The following is a 20,174-nucleotide window of genomic DNA, read 5'->3' on the forward strand; positions in this document are numbered from 1 at the left end:
GATCACCGCATCTTCAGCGACTGTCGATATATAAATTATCGTAACTTCGTTAAAAAAAAATCGTAGAGCGATGTTTTCGGTCCCATTTTAAAGCGTGAGATCTCTGCTTTGAGTACGTCCGAGGTACGTTCTTGTAAAAAAATTCTACCGTCGGACACGAATCGAAAAGTAAAAATACTCGTTTCTTGACAATTTTACGGATTCAAATGTTTGCAAATTGGTGGAAAAATTGTCTTCGTGACTGAATCCACCACGAAATTAAAGATCGAAGCTTCCTCTTTCCACGGGGACCTTAAAATTTGCTCTACGATTTTTTTGTCTCGTTTTATTGAAGTTTCAATGACATGGGTCCCCTCGGCTTGACAAGCTAGAACCAGTATAGACTATCACTGCTAACTAGCTATAGGGTACAAGGCTCTTCGTGGTCTCGAATTTTTTCTCTGGTCGAAGCTAGAACGGAGACCAGAATCACAGCGGCTGGAATCACAGCTGGATGGTTTAAATATTATTTAGGCTTGGGCATTAATTGCTGGCTGGGTGTGTTCCTAAATTACATTTATCAAATGTCGACGAGGATCGGCGCCGAGCTGTGAATTCTGGTAAGTGTCAGGGAATTCTGATACGGTGGAATCCGGGTTGCACAAGACCTAGGCCAAGCTGGGAGTGCTCTTCCTTTCGATTTCTCATTGGACGACGCCCACTGTACCTGCTCGCTTATTTTGCCTACATTCGAGCGTGAGTAATCTGGCACGGTGTGGGATGACAGAATAAGTGCACGGTGAGCCCACGTGGTCCCAGTCACGTCTGAAATGATATTGCATTCGTTGCAAATCCTGGTGGGTCACCAGTTGGGTGACATTAGGTGGGAATATTGATGCAGTACCAATTACAAACTAATATTGAAATTATTGGGAAGCTAACTAGCCATGAGACTAAATGCGTGTAATCATGGGTGTAGGAGTAAATAAAAATGCAATTACCCAGATCCATCGGTGAACAAAACAATAGGCCTTTTTGTAAAAAAATTGTCAACCTCAAATTGATGGAGACATTAATTATGGAAATGAAATGATATTGCATTCGTTGCAAATCCTGGTGGGTCACCAGTTGGGTGACATTAGGTGGGAATATTGATGCAGTACCAATTACAAACTAATATTGAAATTATTGGGAAGCTAACTAGCCATGAGACTAATGCGTGTAATCATGGGTGTAGGAGTGAACAAAAATGCAATTACCCAGATCCATCGGTGAATAAAACAATAGGCCTTTTTGTGAAAAAATTGTCAACCTCAAATTGATGGAGACATTAATTATGCAAATGGATACTCGAGTAGGTGGATAAACGAGGGAGTAATGGTGGGGATCACCGAAGAAAGAAAAAGAGGAACAAGAGAACCACATTTGTATTTCACGAAAACGTAATACCGCGTACAGAATACATATTGGTGGCAATGAACATAACTTTTCTAATTCGACTGCCCGCCCTGCTACGAAGCTCTATAGTCAAACAATCAGCTATCGCTTAAACGCTACGAAAACGTAAATGTACTGCGTACGCTACCTTACTGGTTAAACAACAACAATATGGCAATTCAAATTGCAACGCTCAGCAATATGAAGTCAAACCTACGGTTACTCGTCTATACAAAAACGATCGATACAATTATTTACAAAACACCCGAGCCGTCTGCAATTTTTTCCGTCGAATTGTCGGCTGACCTAAATCCCACCGGGCCGTTCGAAAATCAGGTACGATACAAACTATGCTTCCTAGCGTAAAAAAAAAAAAACAGAAGAAATGCCGAAGATAATAATATGTGCAGAATTTCGGTGAATTTGATTTCGACGCGTGAGAGTTACGTACCCAGTCAATTCGAGCATCGTTGGCTCGAGAAAAACCGCGTTCCTCTTCAGTAGTATAGACCATTCTTCGCGGACATGGCGATTGCGCGTGCGTGAGCCTTCATGTGCGCCTCGCGCGCCCTCGCCACTTCCGGTGTGTCGACGACACGCCCATCGGCGCTCAGCGGCGCGAATGGTCCTCGGTAGACGATGGGCGTGGCTCGGTTGTACGTCACTCGCAGCGGGGCCAGGTATACTAAATTTTTCCTCCCGTCGAACACGTCCAATTCGTAAAATTCCGACGCCTTCGACGCTGCGCGCGCGTGCGCTGCCATATGTGCGCTTTTCGCGGCGGCCACCTTCCAGCAAAATCCAAAAAAGATTACGCGAAAATCAGCCTTCGACATCTGTCACGGCAGTTTTCGGAATGGGGTATATCGCTAGGTTTACGGAGCACTAAAACTGACTATTTTATATTACGTTATAAAATAAACAAGAATGTGCTGCCCAAATTTTTAGCCATTTTCTTTTTTAATCACATACCCAAAGAAATAAATTTGTTGGATAATTTCTCATGGACGTATCTTTAGAGTCTTAACAATTGTAAATTAAAAATATTAGAACCCGTCATTTTGACGGGTCCCGTAAACCTGGTGATATGGAAGTCAAATTCAGTGGTATAAAATTTTAATTTCATGATGCCGGGGCCAGGATATGTTTTGTAGTGATTTTGACGCGTTGCTGGGATGACTATGATTTGTTTGCTCACCTCAGGAGTATCCATGACCCGACCGTCAGGTGCCAGTGGCGCCATCATAAGTCGTTGACGCTGTCTTTTGGGAGGCAACGGCGCCTCTGTCATCATGGGCGTTCTTCGAGGCATCATCATCTGATTGTTGTACATGTTGTAGTCGTTTTGGGCCTTCCTCAGCTTGGTCAGGGCCTGAGCGTGCACCGCCAAGTGGACAGCTCTCGCGCGAGCCACTTCCGGTGTGTCCATGACCATCCCATCGCTCGAGAGCGGCGCCGGTGGACCTCTGTACCGATAATACTCGTCCTCGTACGTTCCAGCAATGGCGGACGCGACCAACGCAGCCAGAACTATCTGGAAAACCATGGCAGATTAGGCAAACCACGTGAGTCCCTCCGTCGAAATTTGTAAAACGTTTTTAATCAACTTTGGGCCAGGCTAAAATATTTTAAATCGATTTTAGACCTAGCTAAAATATTTTAAATCGATTTTAGACCTAGCTAAAATATTTTAAATCGATTTTAGACCCACCTAAAATATTTTAAATTGATTTTAGACCTAGCTAAAATATTTTAAATCGATTTTAGACCCGGCTAAAATATTTTAAATCAATTTTGGGCCGAGTTCAAATTATTTTAATTGACGGCAGGAATTGGAATTATGTTTTACTAAATTATTTAGTTCTTCTGTGATCGATTTGCGAATTTTCTGGTGACCAGAGGCAGACTTTGGGAATCCAAAATTACTATGATCGCACTTACAAGTAGTCTCATGCTGCCGAGACACCACCGACCACGAAACGGACGTCTCGATTGCGAGTGTATCACGTTCGATCGATCGATCTTGCTTTTATAGCGTCGCGGTGTCACCACGAACAACCACGTTACGATGATCACACATGAGACGATAATCGATACCTTAATTGTTTCGTTTCTCGCACGAATGTTCGCCGTGATCTTATTAGACTTAGAAAAAAGTGATTCTCGGAGGAAACGTGGGCTGGAATTTCTTCGGCGGTTCATCGCATTGATCCTACAATAAATAATTGATATCAGTGAATTTCAATTGACAAGAATTCACGAAAAGTTTAAGCAACAATTTTCCCAGTTTCAGTGGACATATAAAAATGTCAAAAATGTACTAAAATTTAAAAGTGGACATAACAGGACTAGCAATGAATATATTAATTTAAATTCTACAAAAAGAGAGGAGGGATAAATGAATAGATAAAATTTAAAAATCTTGCTTCATGTGTACAAGAATTAGTCGATTTTTGGTATGAATTAAAAAATTTAAAAGCACTGGAAGTTCAGTACGAAAATGATAAATTGATTAGACGCGTTTTGTAAATATATTTTATTGCTGTTTACGATCCGTAAATATGTATTTACGTTGCAGCAGTACCCCAGAACGTCCCTGATGTTTCGACTCGGCTTTTCGAGGTCAGTCTTCAGTGTAGTGCAACATCATACCATCCCTCGGCTATGCAACTTGGGTAGAACTTTTCTGCGGTTTCAAGACACGCCTTGACTCACGGACGACTAGACGGGATCATAGATCCTCCGGTGATCCCTTCAAGGCAGTCCTCTTTCCACAATGAGTTTTCGTCCCTTTATAAACATCGCCCCAGATACGGGCCAGCCAATTACCGTTCGATTCCACTTCGAACTTCTGCCATGTTATTGTCTCCACATCATTTTTTATCATCAGTTCGAGCCATTTTTTCTAGGTCATCTTCAACATACCCAAACCCATTAATTGTAAAAAATTACCTAGTTGCACGATTAGTAACGTAAAAATATTTACATAAATTTAATATAAATCTCTATTTTGACAATTGGCAAATGTCTAAAAGAGATTGGTAATTTTTTAATTTTTAAAATGAGCCGATAAATGATATATTATTTTTGATTTCGTGTCTGATCAGTCGGCTAATACTACTGACTTCACATCTGGATTTTAATCAGATGTCAGGCGATTAGCGACAGAGGCGTGCCGAGCCGCTTCGGTTAATTAGCATAGATACAGATTCCCTGTTTACGACGTAACATGACGCGACCGGGTCGATGACTTTCGTGAGGAAACAGTTGCGCAAAAGTTTTACGCAAAACCTGGTCCTACAGCGTATAATCCGTGTTGCCTGCAACATGATTATAGCATATTGGGTCCAAGTTGATTGTTAAAGTTGCCACATTTGGGAAACGAGGCTGAGAAACAGACACTTAACCTTTCGAGGCGTTTGCAATTTTTTCTTTAGTCTACCGATCATTAAAAAATCCCACAAACACTATCCCCCCGATCTCTATCGCTGTGGGGAAAGTTGAAATATTTTTCATTCCGTGCAGGATGAGGAAATTTGAAAATTGAAAATCTGCTGATTAGTATCTCGGTATCGCCACGTCGACTGCCACGGGAATGCCAGCCCGAATAAGTTACAATTCTCAACCTTTCTGCTCGTAAAAACGGCGAATCACGATGTTCGAGTTCGTTCAGGAGGAACGAATCTCCGTTCCCCGGATCGTTTCTTCTCACGTCTTTCGTACACCGGTGACCTATGTCGTAACATTCAGTCTGGCGGCAGCCTGCAGCTACAAGGTAATTCCCTTTCAATAAAATCTGTGCTTCATCCCAAAAAAGCTAAAGAATCTTCCCACAAAAAGATTTCTGAGCCACACTGCTGTTGGGATGGTCTCAGGTTAGGTCAGCAGGCTTTAAAGGTGTCCAGGATTGCGATTGCTTCCTGAACTAGACTCGGTTAGACTCTAGACAAAGTCAAATTAATCTGAAATCAGGTCGAAGTCGAGCTTGAGTCAGGTACTACTCAATTCAGGTTCGATTCAGACTCAATTCAGGTACAATTTAAATTCTCATCAGGTTAGAATCGGGCACAAATTCAAATCAGGTTGGATTCAGGTCTCAATCAGATTTAAATCAGGTCCGAATCCAGGTCCTAATCAGGTTGAATTCAGATCCAAGTCAAGCCTAACATAATCAGGTACAGGTCAGGTTTATGTCAGGTACGAGTCCAGGTCCTAATCAGGTCGGATTCAGATCCAAGTCAAGCCTAACATAATCAGGTACAGGTCAGGTTTATGTCAGGTACGAGTCCAGGTCCTAATCAGGTCGGATTGAGAGCCAAGTCAAGGTCCTAATCAGGTCGAATTCAGATCCAAGCCAGGCCTAATATAATCAGCTACACCTCAGGTTTAAGCCAGGTACTAATCCAGGTCCTAATCAGGTTGAATTCAGATCCAAGTCAGGCCTAATATAATGAGACACACGTCAGATTGAAATCAGGTCCGAATCCAAGTCCTAATCAGGTTGAATTCAGATCCAAGTCGGGCCCAACATAATCAGGTACACGTCAGGTTTAAGTCAGGTACCAATTCAGGTCCTAATCAGGTCGGATCCAGATCTAAGTTGAGGTCCTAATCAGGTCGAATTCAGATCCAAGTCAGGCCTAACATAATCAGGTACACGTCAGGTTTAAGTCAGGTACCAATCCAGGTCCTAATCAGGTCGGATCCAGATCCAAGTTGAGGTCCTAATCAGGTCGAATTCAGATCCAAGTGAGGTCCAACATCATCAGGTACACATCAGGTTTAAGTCAGGTACCAATCCAGGTCCTAATCAGGTTAGACTCAGGTCCACGTGCAGGTTCTAATCAGGTTCAAATAAGGTGCAAATGTAATTCCTTATCAAGTTGAATTATGGTTCAACTCAGGTTCAACGCAGGTCCAGTTCAGGTACTTTTATAATTTTTTTTCTGTCAGGTTCGATGGAACATTTCTTGCCAAGAGGTTTTCTTAATACTTTTTTTTCTGAAAACCGCAATGGTATGAGGCAATCGTTACGATAAACGACGCAGTTTCTAATCCGATCCAGCGATCGTTCGATCCGTCCCATACCACGATTTTTATTTGGGTCCTGTCACAAGATCTACGCGAGCCTTTGCCACAATTGCGTGCAAGCATTTGAAATGATTTTTAATGCATAGTTTTCCTGGTGGTCTGGAGATGTTAAAAAAAAAAATGTGTAGCAACGAGGTGCGACAATTGTTGTCGAAAGAAGCGAGAACCGAGTGGCCATGAAGAAGTGTTCTCGTTGACTCGGGCCAGCCATGGATTTCTTTCTAATTCTTGGATTACGTTAACCGCAGTGCATAGCGAAATCGAATGTGGGTTAACCTGCGGTCTCGCACGACCGAAACGCGTTCGCAATTTATGCGTGTGGTGCATAGATTCCGTGACTCCTCGAACTGCGCGTTTGATTGACCTACTTGCCGCTGATAAATATGCCAGATGCAAATCTAACGCAATCGAAATGTCTCAACAAGCCTCCGTTCCCTGATCAAGGCATCACGGAAATTTTTAATTTGTTTACAAATGCACCGAAGGGTGGGAAGTTTCTCTGATTTTTTAAAAAATATTTTCTTTAAACATATCTGTGGTCTTTGCTAGACTGCAGAAACAAGATAAAAACGAGACTGCTCAAGGAAGGGAGAAATACAAAAATTAAGGAATAAATAAAGTGGTTCACAAGCTAACATTATACGTAATCTGAGGTAGCAGAATAATGTGATGAAACTTGCTGCCATTTTACACAACCCAGATATTAATAAAATATTATATTCGCATTACATGTTGCTTTCGACCTAGAGGTTACTTGCAACAATTCTTTGAAAGTATATTTAGAGTTTATGGTTCTCAGTAACACTGTTAAAAATAATAAAAATTGTAACAGAACTCTTGGCATCAAAGAGAACTCGTCTTTGTCTTAATAGTAGGAGAGACATTGTTGTAGAAATGGGTAGGATTGTTTAAATAACGAAGAAGGGCAAGGTTCGTGTTTTTTTGTAAAAATGTGAACAATTTATTGGCCTAAATTATGTACAGATGTTCCGATTCGTCTTCAATTTCCAGGATCAATAGTTGCTGACTCTTTGATAGCTCTGTGCTGGGAACGCAGATTTCGCAAACGCGGATTGCGGTGCTTGATAAGACAGTCCTGGGCCGGGCAGCACTTGAGACGCAGGAGAATTGTATTGTCCCACATTGTAAGGGATTTGGCCGGTTGGTCCAGCGTAGGCTGCAACAGAAATCGGTGTCTCGAAAAATGAAAAAAATGCACGCCAAAATACGAATAAAATTATTAAGCTTGTCGCTCGACCGAGACGAATATTGTGCAAGGTTGGATAATTGAAACGTCAATTAAAAGTGTTGTTCGCGCGAGAAATCCTATCAGTTGAAATCCGACACTCGATCTTCACGATGCTGAGGAAGGTGTCGAAACGCTTAAGCTGCTTTTGGGAGTGGGACTCGAGTCAAAGCGGAACAAAAGGAACCGGTTCTTGTCCGTCACTTCCTCCCCGACTATCGTCATCGTCCCTTTCAAATCATCAATTTTTCCTTCCAATACAATGTGAAAAATTGCCATCGATTTTAGTATTCGAAACGCACGTTGAAAATTGAGAATCGATCGTTTCTCTTGACAGCGAAATAGAATTTTCATTGTCGCAGAGATTTAATCAACAAATCGCTAAGAGTCCTCGATGTCGTTCACAGAAGTCGCTGCTTGACCCACGGCGACCCCGTTTAATATTCGTGACGAAGAATGGCTAATTCACGATTATAGTCTCAACGATTAGTGTCTCCACAGGCCATTCCCACAAGAACAATCGAACGATTAAACTGTTGGGCAACAGTCTGACTGTTGCATCGCATTACGCTGTCACAAATGTATCCATATCTAGCCAATGGTTAAATGTTACTGTCTGCAAAAATCGGCACTATTGTTTAAACATTTTTCCGGGCTGCGAATTTCCACGCAAAATAAAAATGATCAATATCGATTCCAACGCGACAGAGACCGCATCGAAATTCTTTTCTTCTACAATAATTTCAACATATTAAAAATAGTGTATAGACTTTTTCCGATTTCCCCTACTTATTTTCATGACGGGAATAATATTAAACATCTTTACAGTGCTGGTAAAAATATTTTCCAGGTTCCATCGACCCGGACCGTTGGCTTTGAAAAAACTCTTCAAGGAGAAGCCCGAGGCGTGAACGTACCTTGGCCTCCGACTTCCGGTTTATACTCCTGAGCATACTTGAACGCCCTGGCTTCGGCCTCGGCCAACTCCGCCAACCTGGCGGCCTTCAGGGCAGCCACTTCCGGCGTGTCAATAACCGTGCCATCTTCAGCGAGGGGAGCGGGAACGAAGGGAGTAGGCTTCACGGTAGCAGCATAGTTTTGCGGGCCAACATAGTTGGCGTTGTTGCTATACTGGGGCTGGTAGGCTACTGGGCTAGGCTGGCTGTATGATGGAGCCTGGACTGCAATTTTGATTATCAATTATGCGACCACGAGCAGTCAAAGTACTTTTTGTGGTTACCAATTTAACCAGGTCCTGCCAGGTCCTAGGTGGACCTAGGCCAGGTTGGGGACATAGTTAATTCAGCCAAGGCTTAGCAACCCCCACCATAGCTAGCCTAGACCTAGTCACTTTTTTTTTCATCACTATACCATGAAACGTTGAGTGTGTCAAATAACAAATTTCTAAGGACCCACGAAGGTCGGGGCACGTGTTCAGAAGTGTAACTTAACCGTCTTCAGCAACAATTTACCTGGAGCAGACTGGTAAACAGGAGCCTGAGGCTGATAGCTCGGCTGCCTCAGGTAGGTCGGCGCAGTAGGCTGCGCGGAGGGGTACTTATAAGCCTGCGGTGGTATCTGAGGATTGTACTCAAGAGTTTGAGGTTGATTCTTCGCTTCCTCCGCAGCCCTGGCAGCTGCTCGAGCAAACTCTGCGAAGTGAGCAGCTTTGGCTTGAGCCACTTCCGGCGTGTCGATCACGTTTCCGTCTTGACCAACCGGAGCAGGAGGCGCGAACCTCTGGGGCACCGGTTGGGCATGAATTTGGGGCTCGGCGTAGCTCGGGGCACCCACGTAACCGGCCCTGCAGCTCGCTGCCATGGCGAACAAAATGATCTGCAATTATACAATACAGTCGACAATATCAGCTAACAATCCTCCCATGTGGATTTCACACTGGAAAAATTTAATAAAATCAAGATCTCTAGCACAGTTGCAAAAGTCAGTGTGGCGAACAGTGTCCCAACCGTTTGTACTGCCATCGGACAGTTATCCGAGGCCAAGAAAGATCTCTGAAATGAAGGTATGACCAAAAAGGAACAATTTGAGACCAGTGTCCCCACCACCGGTTTAATAAAATAAAGATCTCTAGCACAGTTGCAAAAGTCAGTATGGCGAACATTGTCCCAACCGTTTGTACTGCCATCGGACAGTTATCCGAGGCCAAGAAAGATCTCTGAAATGAAGGTATGACCAAAAGGGAACAATTTGAGACCAGTGTCCCCACCATCAGCGCTTTAATTAAAAAATTTCAGACCTCCCCAAAATAAAATTACAGTTAATAAAAATGCTACTGGAGGGGTGAGACAATTTTCGAAAACGGGAACAGAATGAATCGACGAACGGTCGGCTGGGTTGGGAGCACCGATTGGCCGTCGCTGCGTGGGCCGTTTCTCTGACCTGGCCGAGTGAACCGATCTACCCTAACCTTTCACTTTCCTTTGTTCGCCGGGGGAATTCTGATCGAATCGATCGTGATCTGCGAGGGAGGAACGGAGCGGGGGGACGGGGGGCCTTAAGAGCCGGGGACTCACCAAGCCTCTCATGACGCCCTGGAAAAGCCGTGGATCGGTCCCTTTCTCTGTCGGTCCTCTAACTGGTGCGGGCCTCTGACTCCCCTTGGTTGAACCGGCTCTGACGGATAAACGGTGACGACGGTTTTCCGCTGGCGTCTGCTACCCGCGGGCCCGGTCTCGCGTTTTGTGTTCCTGGAGAACGGAGTTGGTACCATTTATAGCGGTGATCATCCGCCCCCTACCACGGTTGTTGTAGGCCCCGCGACCTGGAGGGGTCCCAGGAGGTGATCGGCTAATCCACGTCGCCTGGGAAGCTCGCCCAGGAAAAAGGATACTCCCTCCTTTCGGCGTTCCGTCGCCAGGACCTTGGCATTTGAGCGAGGTCCCTGCACTCCTGGACCGGAAGGATATCGATCGGCCCTCCAGGCTCTCCTGCGCCCGTGCATGGGAAATTGGACACTTGTGGTTGCCACCGGTAACATAGGGAAACGCGTCCACGTGCCGCTCGTTCACATTAGGCGAGCTTTTTTTCCCTAATTAGTATTACCCTTTTCGCAGCTATGAGAGATAACGCGCGATACGGTCTCCGGTCGTTTAAATAATATGCGCTTACAGGAGCGATGTATTTGTTCGAAGGAAATTTATATTGACCCATTTGGGTCATAAGGAAATATGAAAAGAAGGCATTTATCTCCAAACTATCTTTTTTTTTAAATTATATTTAAGTACAAAAATGACTAGAAGCAAAAGAAGTTCATATTTCAACATTGTAAGAGAAAAGAAATGTAAATGGGTTAACGATACTATGTTGTATTGTTGGACAGATTTATGTTTAACCTATTAAAAAATTTGACAGGAGCGGGTAGGGTTGGAGGCATCGAGGATGACCTTGGTTGACCTCGAAATCGATTTTTAATTCTAGACTGACCTCCGAGGTAATAATAATAATATTTGTGCTTGGAAGAGTGAATATATGCTAGACTTGTTTTCTCATATAAGCTTGCAAGCTTTTGAGACAAGTTTCTCCAAATCGATTTTAGATTCTAGACTGACCTCCGAGTTAAAAATAATAATGTTTGTGCTTGGAAGAGTCAATATCTACTAGATTTGTTTTCTCATATGAGCTTGCAAGCTTTTGAGACAAGTTTCTCCAAATCGATTTCAGATTCTAGACTGACCTCCGAGGTAATAATAATAATGTTTATGCTCAGGAGAGTGAATATCTACTAGACTTGTTTTCTCATATAAGCTTGCAAGCTTTTGAGACAAGTTTCTCCAAATCGATTTTAGATTCTAGACTGACCTCCGAGGTAATAATAATAATATTTATGCTCAGGAGAGTGAATATCTACTAGACTTGTTTTCTCATATGAGCTTGCAAGCTTTTGAGACAAGTTTCTCCAAATCGATTTTAAATTCTAGACTGGCCTCCGAGGTAATAATAATAATATTTATGCTCAGGAGAGTGAATATACGCTAGACTTGTTTTCTCATATGAGCTTGCAAGCTTCCGGGACAAGTTTCAGAAATTTTGAGCAGATTGCTATAATTTTCTTTTGGTTGGGTTAGCTCGTCGAGTGGTTCTACGAGGTTTTGAGAACAGTTTTAATATTTTTTTGAGCTTTCTGCTTGTACTTCGATCAATTGGCTAGCAAGCTTTCGAGCCCCGATGCAAGAGAATAGAAAATTGATTGGACAGTTGGTATCGAGTTTCATTTAATTGTTCTTCACAAAGGAAATGGGTGGATGTTGCTCACGTTTCAACAGATTCGAGCACAAGGAAACCGTGTTAGAGTGTATCCTATTACCGGCCAACAATGTCAGCGGATCGAAATGGTAACGAGCACTATTACGATAAATGAGTTGTTCTGTTCCACGTTGTAACCCACATAAAAATGGTATCATTGGTGTACCATCATTGTTTCTTGAACTCGTAACACCTTTCCGTTTCACAGCGAGATGCAATAGACGAGTTAATTATATTTCTGGCTGTCACTAATATGAGAAATTACACGGCGGCTCGTGCAACACGTGAGAAGCACGTTTCATCATTGCCGAGGAAGTTACATGCGAGACATATTTCTGCGCAATTGGATCTGGGAAAGGGTCCTAATCACGGTGAGAAGATGCGTTTATTGCAATTTCTGTCTGGGCTGTATGTGTCTCGTTTCCCGACACCGGATGTTTACACAAATATTCATTTTCTTGTCGTCCTGTTTACCAAAATATATAAAATATATATCCGAAATAAAATTGATCTTTTTTAAATTGAACACTGTGCTGTAAATGCTAAATAACACAAAATATAGAACATACGGGATAAAAATGAAAATAAAATTATTTTATAAAATGATATACCATGCTAAAATATTTTATGTTTTTGATAATATACAATATAGAATATATGGGAATAAAAATGAAAATAAAATTATTTTACAAAATGATACACCATGCTAAACTATTTTATGTTTTTGATAATATAAACTGTAGAATATATGGGATAAAAATGAAAGTAAAATTAGATTTCAAAAAATAATATACCATGCTAAAATATTCTGCAGTCTACTTTATTTTTAAAATGTGTAATATTTATCGAATTTGCAGTTTACTTTATTTTTAAATTGTGTGATATTTTTCGAATTTGCAGTCTGCTTTATTTTTAGATTGTGTGATATTTTTCGTAAAATTGAAAACGTTTGTTTGTAAAACGTTTCGAATTGTTTGAATCTGTTCGACTTGCATTAGATGTGTTTTGCAAATTGTTCAAGTGGAATTGTTGGTTGAATTTTGACGGTATCGCGCGTTCGAAATTCTCGTTTAAACAAAGGCACGTGCAAGTGTCGAATGACTTAGCAACCCTGAACGAACGAAGGACTCGAGGCCGAAGGACAGTCTCCGCTGAGAATGCATTCCCACAATATTTTTCCGCGACTGCAATTTATTGTACCTAACGTTCGATCGCTGATAGAAGCCAGGTTCACGTGACGTCATTGTCCACACCGATACACCACCGGTGAATATTTTCAATCCTTCCACACACAATAATAATTTTAATGAAACACTTGCAGTAGAAATAACCACATGGTTGCCGGCAATTTTCACGCACCCACAAATTACGAGTATTTACGAAAACTGCGTAGGATCGTCGTGAACAATTTTCCAGCAAATGAAAAAATAAAATAGCGTGCAACAATGTGCTCGAGGCGCAGCGGTAGCTGTGGGAATTTTTTTGCGACCGTGTTGCACGAAAATTAAGCAACGCCCGACATCGTGTCCCAATCGGCGCCAACAATTGTCAATCTGCGGCAGAATATTTGCAAAACGATTTGGTAACTGCGTACGAGCTACGCTAGAAAGTTTATGGTTTTTTTCTTTTTTAATACCGAGAGAAACGGCTCGATTTCGTCAGCGAACGACAAGAATAATGCGTTGTATATTTTTTAAAAAACGTTCACGAAATGTACATATTTTGATGACAGTCTCGAAAAAATAATTTCCAATTCAATCTGCATCGATAAGAGATCCGATTTGATTGAACCCATTCAACTATAACGAAGCTCGCATTTCGGTGTTGTAAGATTTTTTTCTCGAGTCACGCCCTACGAATCAGGAACGAAGCAGTTGACCTTGAATTTCGTCAGCTCTGCAGCGGCTGCGTTCCTCGTTGAAGGTCATCCGTGGAACCAGAAGTCCGCGATTCAGTATTTAATCAGTCGTTGAGCTTGTCGTAAGTAGTCGAACATTTAAACAAATCTGAAATTATTTGTCAAAAAGAAGCTCGACTTTTACCGTCTGTATTTTCCCTGTTAAAACATTTACGAAATGCTGTGCCAGAATATTTGGAGCAGATCGAATGTTTTGCGTGGGCTGTTATGCGAGCATGTTGCCATAGCAAAGAATTTATTTCTTGCCCGTTACCAATTCAGTGCTACCTTTATTTAGGATGGATTAAGAGTGCGATTATGAAACAGCGACCAGAAGAATTTATGCGAATATACAATCAATTTATATGGTTTAATTCTATTTTGTTCTATTTTATATATGTACACGTTTAACATTGTAATGTATTTGATGAGAAATAAACAGTATTAATTACAACAGTCAATGTGTTCTTCTTTCTCCACCCTGGACATAAATAATCGATATTAGAATTAAATTAATGTCCTCGAAAATTTCGGGAACGACAAAATTTTGAAATTAGAGAAAATTAAGTGTTGTATTAGGAGAACATGACAGGAAAAGAGGTGGCACGAAAAATTGGTGTCACCTCTTTTGCTATTATGTTCTCCTAGTAGAAATCCGAAAATTGCGAAAATTTTTCGAAAATTCCAAAAATCGAATTCTGTATTAGGAGAACATGATATCAAAGGAGGTGGCACGAAATTCATGCCACCTCTTTTGCTATTATGTTCTCCTAGTAGAAATCCGAAAATTGCGAAAAAATTTCGAAAATTCCGAAAATCAAAATTTGTATCAGGAGAACGTGATATCGAAGGAGGTGGCACGAAAGTTCAGTAGTATAAGTCAATGACAAGTCAGACAGGAAAAATTTCCGAACTTCGAATTTTGTATTAAGAGAATATGATATTGAAGGAGGTGGCACGAAATTCAGTAGTATGAGTCAAAGACAAGTCAGACCGTCAAAATTTTCCGAAATTCAGTAGTATAAGGACGTTCGGGAAAAATGGAGGGTTCAATAATTAAATACGCAGATGCGTCTTTTCATTACATTGTCTTTATTTATTCATTGTCGATTTTTACGTAAAATGATTGTGTTGAAATACAATGTAAATGTGTATATGTAATGTGTAACGTCCAGTAATTTAAGGTTTTCTCTGTACAAGGACTTGTTTTCATCAGCGAACCATTTGCAATCGATTGATGATGTCTGTGGTGAAACCTATACTAGTAACTCAAAAGGTTATGTGTTCAGGCCTCGAAGTATCTCTTAGGGAAGAGCTCAAACCTCAAAAGCAGAATAACCACTAGCACTAAACGCTGAAAATTCTAAAAATGTGTTCAGAGTTAAAAAATCTCAATTTCGAAACGCACAGACCCCAAAGCTCACCCACTCAAACCTCAAAAGCTCAAAGCCCCCGATACTAAAGGTCCAAAATTTATTTTTTTAAATACCTAAAGCTCAAAAAGCTTCCGAAGCTTCTCACAATTTTCCCGAAAAATGTTGAGGATTCAGAAGCCGATGAAGATCAAAGTAGATTGAAAATGTACAGGTGAAAGGTCACTTTATTAAATCAGCCGAAGTCATATGTACAAAAAACGAGACGATTAGCGTAGCCGACGTCGGCCGAGTCGCCTAACCGTAGTACTTCTGGACCAGTGGAGCGGAGGAGTACGCGGAGATCACCAATGGCAGCTCGACATTTTTGCTGGCTTCGGCGGCCAGGCCGAGTTTCTCGTTGATGTGGGCAGCCGCGTGTTCCGCCTTGGCATAAGCGACTTCCGGTGTGTCGACGACACGACCATCGAGCCCAATGGGCGCTGGTGGAACGATTTTAGCGATCGCTATAGTATCCAGATCGCTGGTGGTCAGTACAGGCGATGTGTAGGCGATCAGGTCAGCAGACCTCACTGCCTCGTTGGCCAATGTGATCCTCTCGTTGATGTGGGCAGCAGTGTGCTCCGCCTTAGCCAGGGCCACTTCCGGTGTGTCCACTACACGACCGTCTAAACCTATGGGTGCTCCAGGGACCAGTTTTGTTAGAATTGGGCCTGACAGGGTAGCTATTTGGGGACTCAAGAGCAGACCTGGCCTGGCCACTGCTACCGCCAACAGGCTGGACAAAATGATCTGCAACAGAAAGACCAAACCTCGTCAAACCTCGTCAAACCTCGTCAAACCTCGTCAAACCTACACCAGAGACTCATAACCAAAATTCTTAAAAATTAATGAGTGGGTTCACAATATCTAGGTCCTAAAAAAATATAAAAAACAAATATTAAGGTACTAAATGGGTACTTTTGGTTCAGACGGCGACTAAAATTAAATAAATAGAGTCCATTGGTAAGGGACCATTGTGAATCCAAAATTTAGACAAAAATACAAAATGAACCCTAAATTAGGACTGTGTCAGACTTATATCCAGCTGATCCACAGATAGGCTACACAGCTTAAAAAATTGAAAAATATATAATAAATACTAGGACCAATTTAGATTGTCAGGGTACCAGGATCAGGTTAGTCCCAGGATTACTTTAGCTCCCCACTTAATTTCGAACATTTTGAACCCATTAATTAACAAAATAATTTTCTTGAAGACCAATAAATGGTGGAAATGATGAATCGATACTCACCAAGGTGTTCATGGTGTGTTTACGGGGGCTCCTTGAGCGCTATCTGAGGTCTCAGTACTCGCTAAGGTGCCTTGGACAGGTCTCATGGTATCCTCCTGGCCACATGGGCTTTATATAGCAGCTGAGCAAAAAGGTTTCGCTTCATGGGTTCTCCCATCGAGAGAACGCACGACTGGGATACGCCCTGTCCAATAAACACCCGATACACCTGACATTGACATTTGGTCCAATCACGGCGTTCAGGAACCGTCTTTTTCGCCCCCCATCGTCGGTGGGAACAATAGAAACTGGGAAGGGGGGAGGGGGACGCCAAATCGAAATCTGTCGTAAATGCCGATTACAACCGATTCACTCGGAACGTTCTCTGTGTTTTTTCTCGGAGCAATCGAATTTCTTACCCAACCGTTGCGTGATCGATCATTTCCTTCTCCGACGACCTTCGGGCCACCTTAACACTTCACTGACTGCGAGTGCGATCGGTTTTTGGGATCCTCAAAAATTCCGTTTGTAAACTAACGCCATGAATAATCGTTTCATTTCATTGAAATCTGACCTGAATATTTATCGATACATATATGACATAAAAATAGTTGTTTAGACTTCAGGTTTGTTTAATGTGTGATACCGTTCGAAATGATGACCTATACGCATTATGTGCTGGTTGATTATAATTTGTCTGTCATCTTTAAGGACGAGCACGTTGAGGAAATTATATGTACAGGGTTAATTATTAAAAATTGCAAACAATGGTCGAACGATTAGATTCACAGAGCTGTAATAACGATTCATGTCAACCGGGTCTATTGCCATAGTTTTTTGAGAAACTCGTTCTGTAGGCGACCCAATTTCTTGTGTGATGTAGCATGTTTGTAATGATTCGAACGAAAGGTGTGTGTACGTGTGTGCGTGTGACTAGATGTCAGCTCTGTAACAAGAAACTGCATGATGCAATGAATCGTGCTTTATACGACTGCAAGAAGTGTTGATGCCTTGCCCCTGTTGCAACTAGCCCTTTCCCTAGCCTTTTCCTAGCGAAAATTTCTTAGTCATGAAGACCTTCGTCGAAGGCCCTTAGAAAATTAACTGGAATGACTAGGCGTTATAACTCTGGACCCTCTTGTGTCCCAATCAGCATGATTGCTCTAAAAGTCCAGTATAGGAACAATATCTTTTTGTTGGGCCAATTGGGAAACATTTTCCTAAAATAGAACATGAGGAACAGGTTCAGTAACGTCTCCAGTTTTCCAACCAGCATTTCACATAAAAATATTTTAAACAAAACTAAACAATAGAGTGTAGAGGCTCCAAGCTTCAAAACGAGCCAAGATTTATATTTATATGTCAATGTAGGTAGTATCTTTAATTTGTCAAGAGCAGCAATGAGTTCAGATGTCTTTAAATATCGACTATGTCAGAAAATCAAAAAATCGTCGAACCAATACATCTCGATCAATTTGCTAGGCCGTCCGTAGAGTTTGACTGAAACAACAGCACACCTGAGCCACCTTTTCTCACCTTCTAGATGATGAGAAAATTCTTTTGCAAAAAATGGGTGCCACCAAGAGCAGCAATGAGTTCAGATGTCTTTAATCATCGATTGTGTTAGAAATTCAAAAAATCGTCGGACCAATACATCTCGATCAATTTGCTAGGCCGTCCACAGAGTTTGACTGAAACAACAGCACACCTGAGCCACCTTTTCGTGAGTGGTGCTCGGTGATCCACGACAGTGTGAGAAAGCGACGAGCCGGCCGCATAAAAACGCAGTCGGTGATCGAACAACAAACAGGGCTTGGCGCTTCAGTTACGCGAGCGTCGTCCTTCGGCGTGATTGACCTTGGCGACCAGGCCGAAACCCTAGTAGTCGGAGAAATGACGAACGGGATCGGGTGTCTTCCCGGCCTCGCAAGAGACACGAAAATTGAGCCCACCTATAGATTTTTCCCGGGCGCCGCCACCCGCAGACACGTACTCGTTTTACAACACGCTTACCTTGCCCCGAGTAGCGGAAACACGGGCGGGCCCGCTGCTGGTCTTGCCTATGGTCTTCCATCGTCCGCGGTCATTTTTCTAAACAGCTTCGATCGCCGTGTTACGCGTCACCCGGCCGGCCTATAAAAGCTGATCTAGGCCTAGACGGCTCAAAGTCGACCGCGTCGAACGATCCTCCTCCTCGATCACAACGTTCTCTCCAGCCATCGAGTCACCCAGGCCAAAAGTTCGCCGATCATGTCACCAGTTGGCTTGGCGTTCGTCGGATTGATCTCTGTCGCCCTGGCGAAGCCAGGCATACTGTCCAGCCCGTTGATCGCTACCCTAACACCTGCAGCACCGGTTGGACCTGATGGCAGGGTCGTAGACACAGCTGAGGTTGCTGTCGCCAAGGCTGCACACGCGGCCGCCCAGGTCAACGAGAGGATCAACCTGGCCAACGAGGCTGTCAGGTCCACCCTAGCTGGCCAAGACGCTGTAATCAATCCTGTTTCCACGTTGGTGAGTGCTGGACCCGCTGTTTCCACGTTGGTGGGTGCTGGACCCGCTGTTTCTACATTGGTGGGTGCTGGACAAGCTGTACTAGTACCTGGCTCACCCATTGGACCCGATGGCAGGGTTGTAGACACAGCTGAGGTTGCTGTCGCCAAGGCTGCACACGCGGCAGCCCAGATCAACGAGAGGGTCACCCTGGCTAACGAGGCTGCCAGGTCCATCGGGGCAGACTTGAACAGGTGACTATGAATTTGATGGTACAGGGTAGCACTTCTGGGTTCAGGTGAAATTAATGGTAGAAACTTTGGGGTACTGGGTAGAATCCTGTTTGGGATAGGATCTAACTGGGGTATAGGTAATTTTCTATTGAAAATTGTTGAGGAACGTTTTCGTACAAGTAGGAGTCCGATATTGGGCTCTAGAGCTAGGACACTAGAACCCAAGATAGTATCCTTCCATTGAGAACCATTAACTGATTAGTTTCCATACTGGTGTAGTCCTGGTAACTGGTCCTTTGGCTAATACACCAGAGCTAGTCTGAGGGTCTATCCACTGTGAGGGTCTATCATACTTAGCTACCTGGACCTCTAGCCACCATAGACCTAAGTGTAGTAGACCAACACCCACAGCCGAGCTTCCAGCCTACCCTAACACCGTCAGTGCTAACCCAAATGACCGTGTTTCAGACCCGCGTCCCTCGTAGTCGGCGGATTGGGAGGAGTTCCAACAGTGGCAGTGGGTCTTGATGGGGTCAGATCCGGGGCTGCAACCATCGTAGCAGCTGGCCAAGCTGGACTCTCCGTACCCCTGGTGGCTGGCAACACTGTCCTGGTACCGGGTGCACAGATTGGTCCCGATGGAAGAGTTCAGGACACGGTGGAAGTCGCGGTGGCGAAAGCTGCGCACGCGGCCGCTCATGTCAACGAGAAACTGAACCTGGCCAACGAGGCGGCCAAATCTGCAGGCGTTATCTCTGTCGCCACGCCTGGTCTGAATTACGGAAGGCTTGTTTACTAAGATAGACGCTAAGATAGACCCAACTCACGCGGGCCGGAATTACTATAGATTATAACCAATGATTAGTTGTCTTTAGTTGGAATAAAGAA

General features: G+C 43.1%; 2 protein-coding genes across 2 annotated transcripts; one reads left to right on the plus strand and one right to left on the minus strand.

Annotated features, from left to right (window-relative positions):
* Positions 1-1,700: 1,700 nt before the first annotated feature.
* LOC143359180 (uncharacterized) lies at positions 1,701-17,054 on the minus strand. Its single transcript, XM_076796929.1, is given in 13 exon segments — positions 1,701-1,773; positions 1,868-2,204; positions 2,615-2,950; positions 3,358-3,628; positions 6,876-6,942; positions 7,532-7,684; positions 8,671-8,934; positions 9,226-9,589; positions 10,288-10,425; positions 10,576-10,802; positions 15,589-16,078; positions 16,582-16,626; positions 16,629-17,054. Coding segments are annotated over 12 exon segments (2,685 nt in total). The 5' UTR covers positions 16,668-17,054; the 3' UTR covers positions 1,701-1,773; positions 1,868-1,913.
* Positions 17,055-18,147: 1,093 nt separating this feature from the next.
* Positions 18,148-20,174, plus strand: LOC143358603 (uncharacterized). The gene is made up of 2 exons (XM_076795876.1): positions 18,148-19,307; positions 19,755-20,174. Exons 1-2 carry the CDS (start codon positions 18,811-18,813, stop codon positions 20,083-20,085), a joined length of 828 nt encoding a protein of 275 aa, XP_076651991.1. The 5' UTR covers positions 18,148-18,810; the 3' UTR covers positions 20,086-20,174.

Source organism: Halictus rubicundus, chromosome 11 (assembly GCF_050948215.1).
Source record: "Halictus rubicundus isolate RS-2024b chromosome 11, iyHalRubi1_principal, whole genome shotgun sequence".
NCBI lineage: Eukaryota > Metazoa > Arthropoda > Insecta > Hymenoptera > Halictidae > Halictus > Halictus rubicundus.

What these genes read in the sequence shown, in the direction of transcription:
- LOC143358603 (XM_076795876.1), top strand. Translation starts at nt 18,811, where the DNA reads ATGTCACCAGTTGGCTTGGCGTTCGTCGGATTGATCTCTGTCGCCCTG. An exon ending in ATCGGGGCAGACTTGAACAG is followed by an intron (nt 19,308 to 19,754) that starts GTGACTATGAAT and finishes ACCGTGTTTCAG; the next exon opens with ACCCGCGTCCCTCGTAGTCG.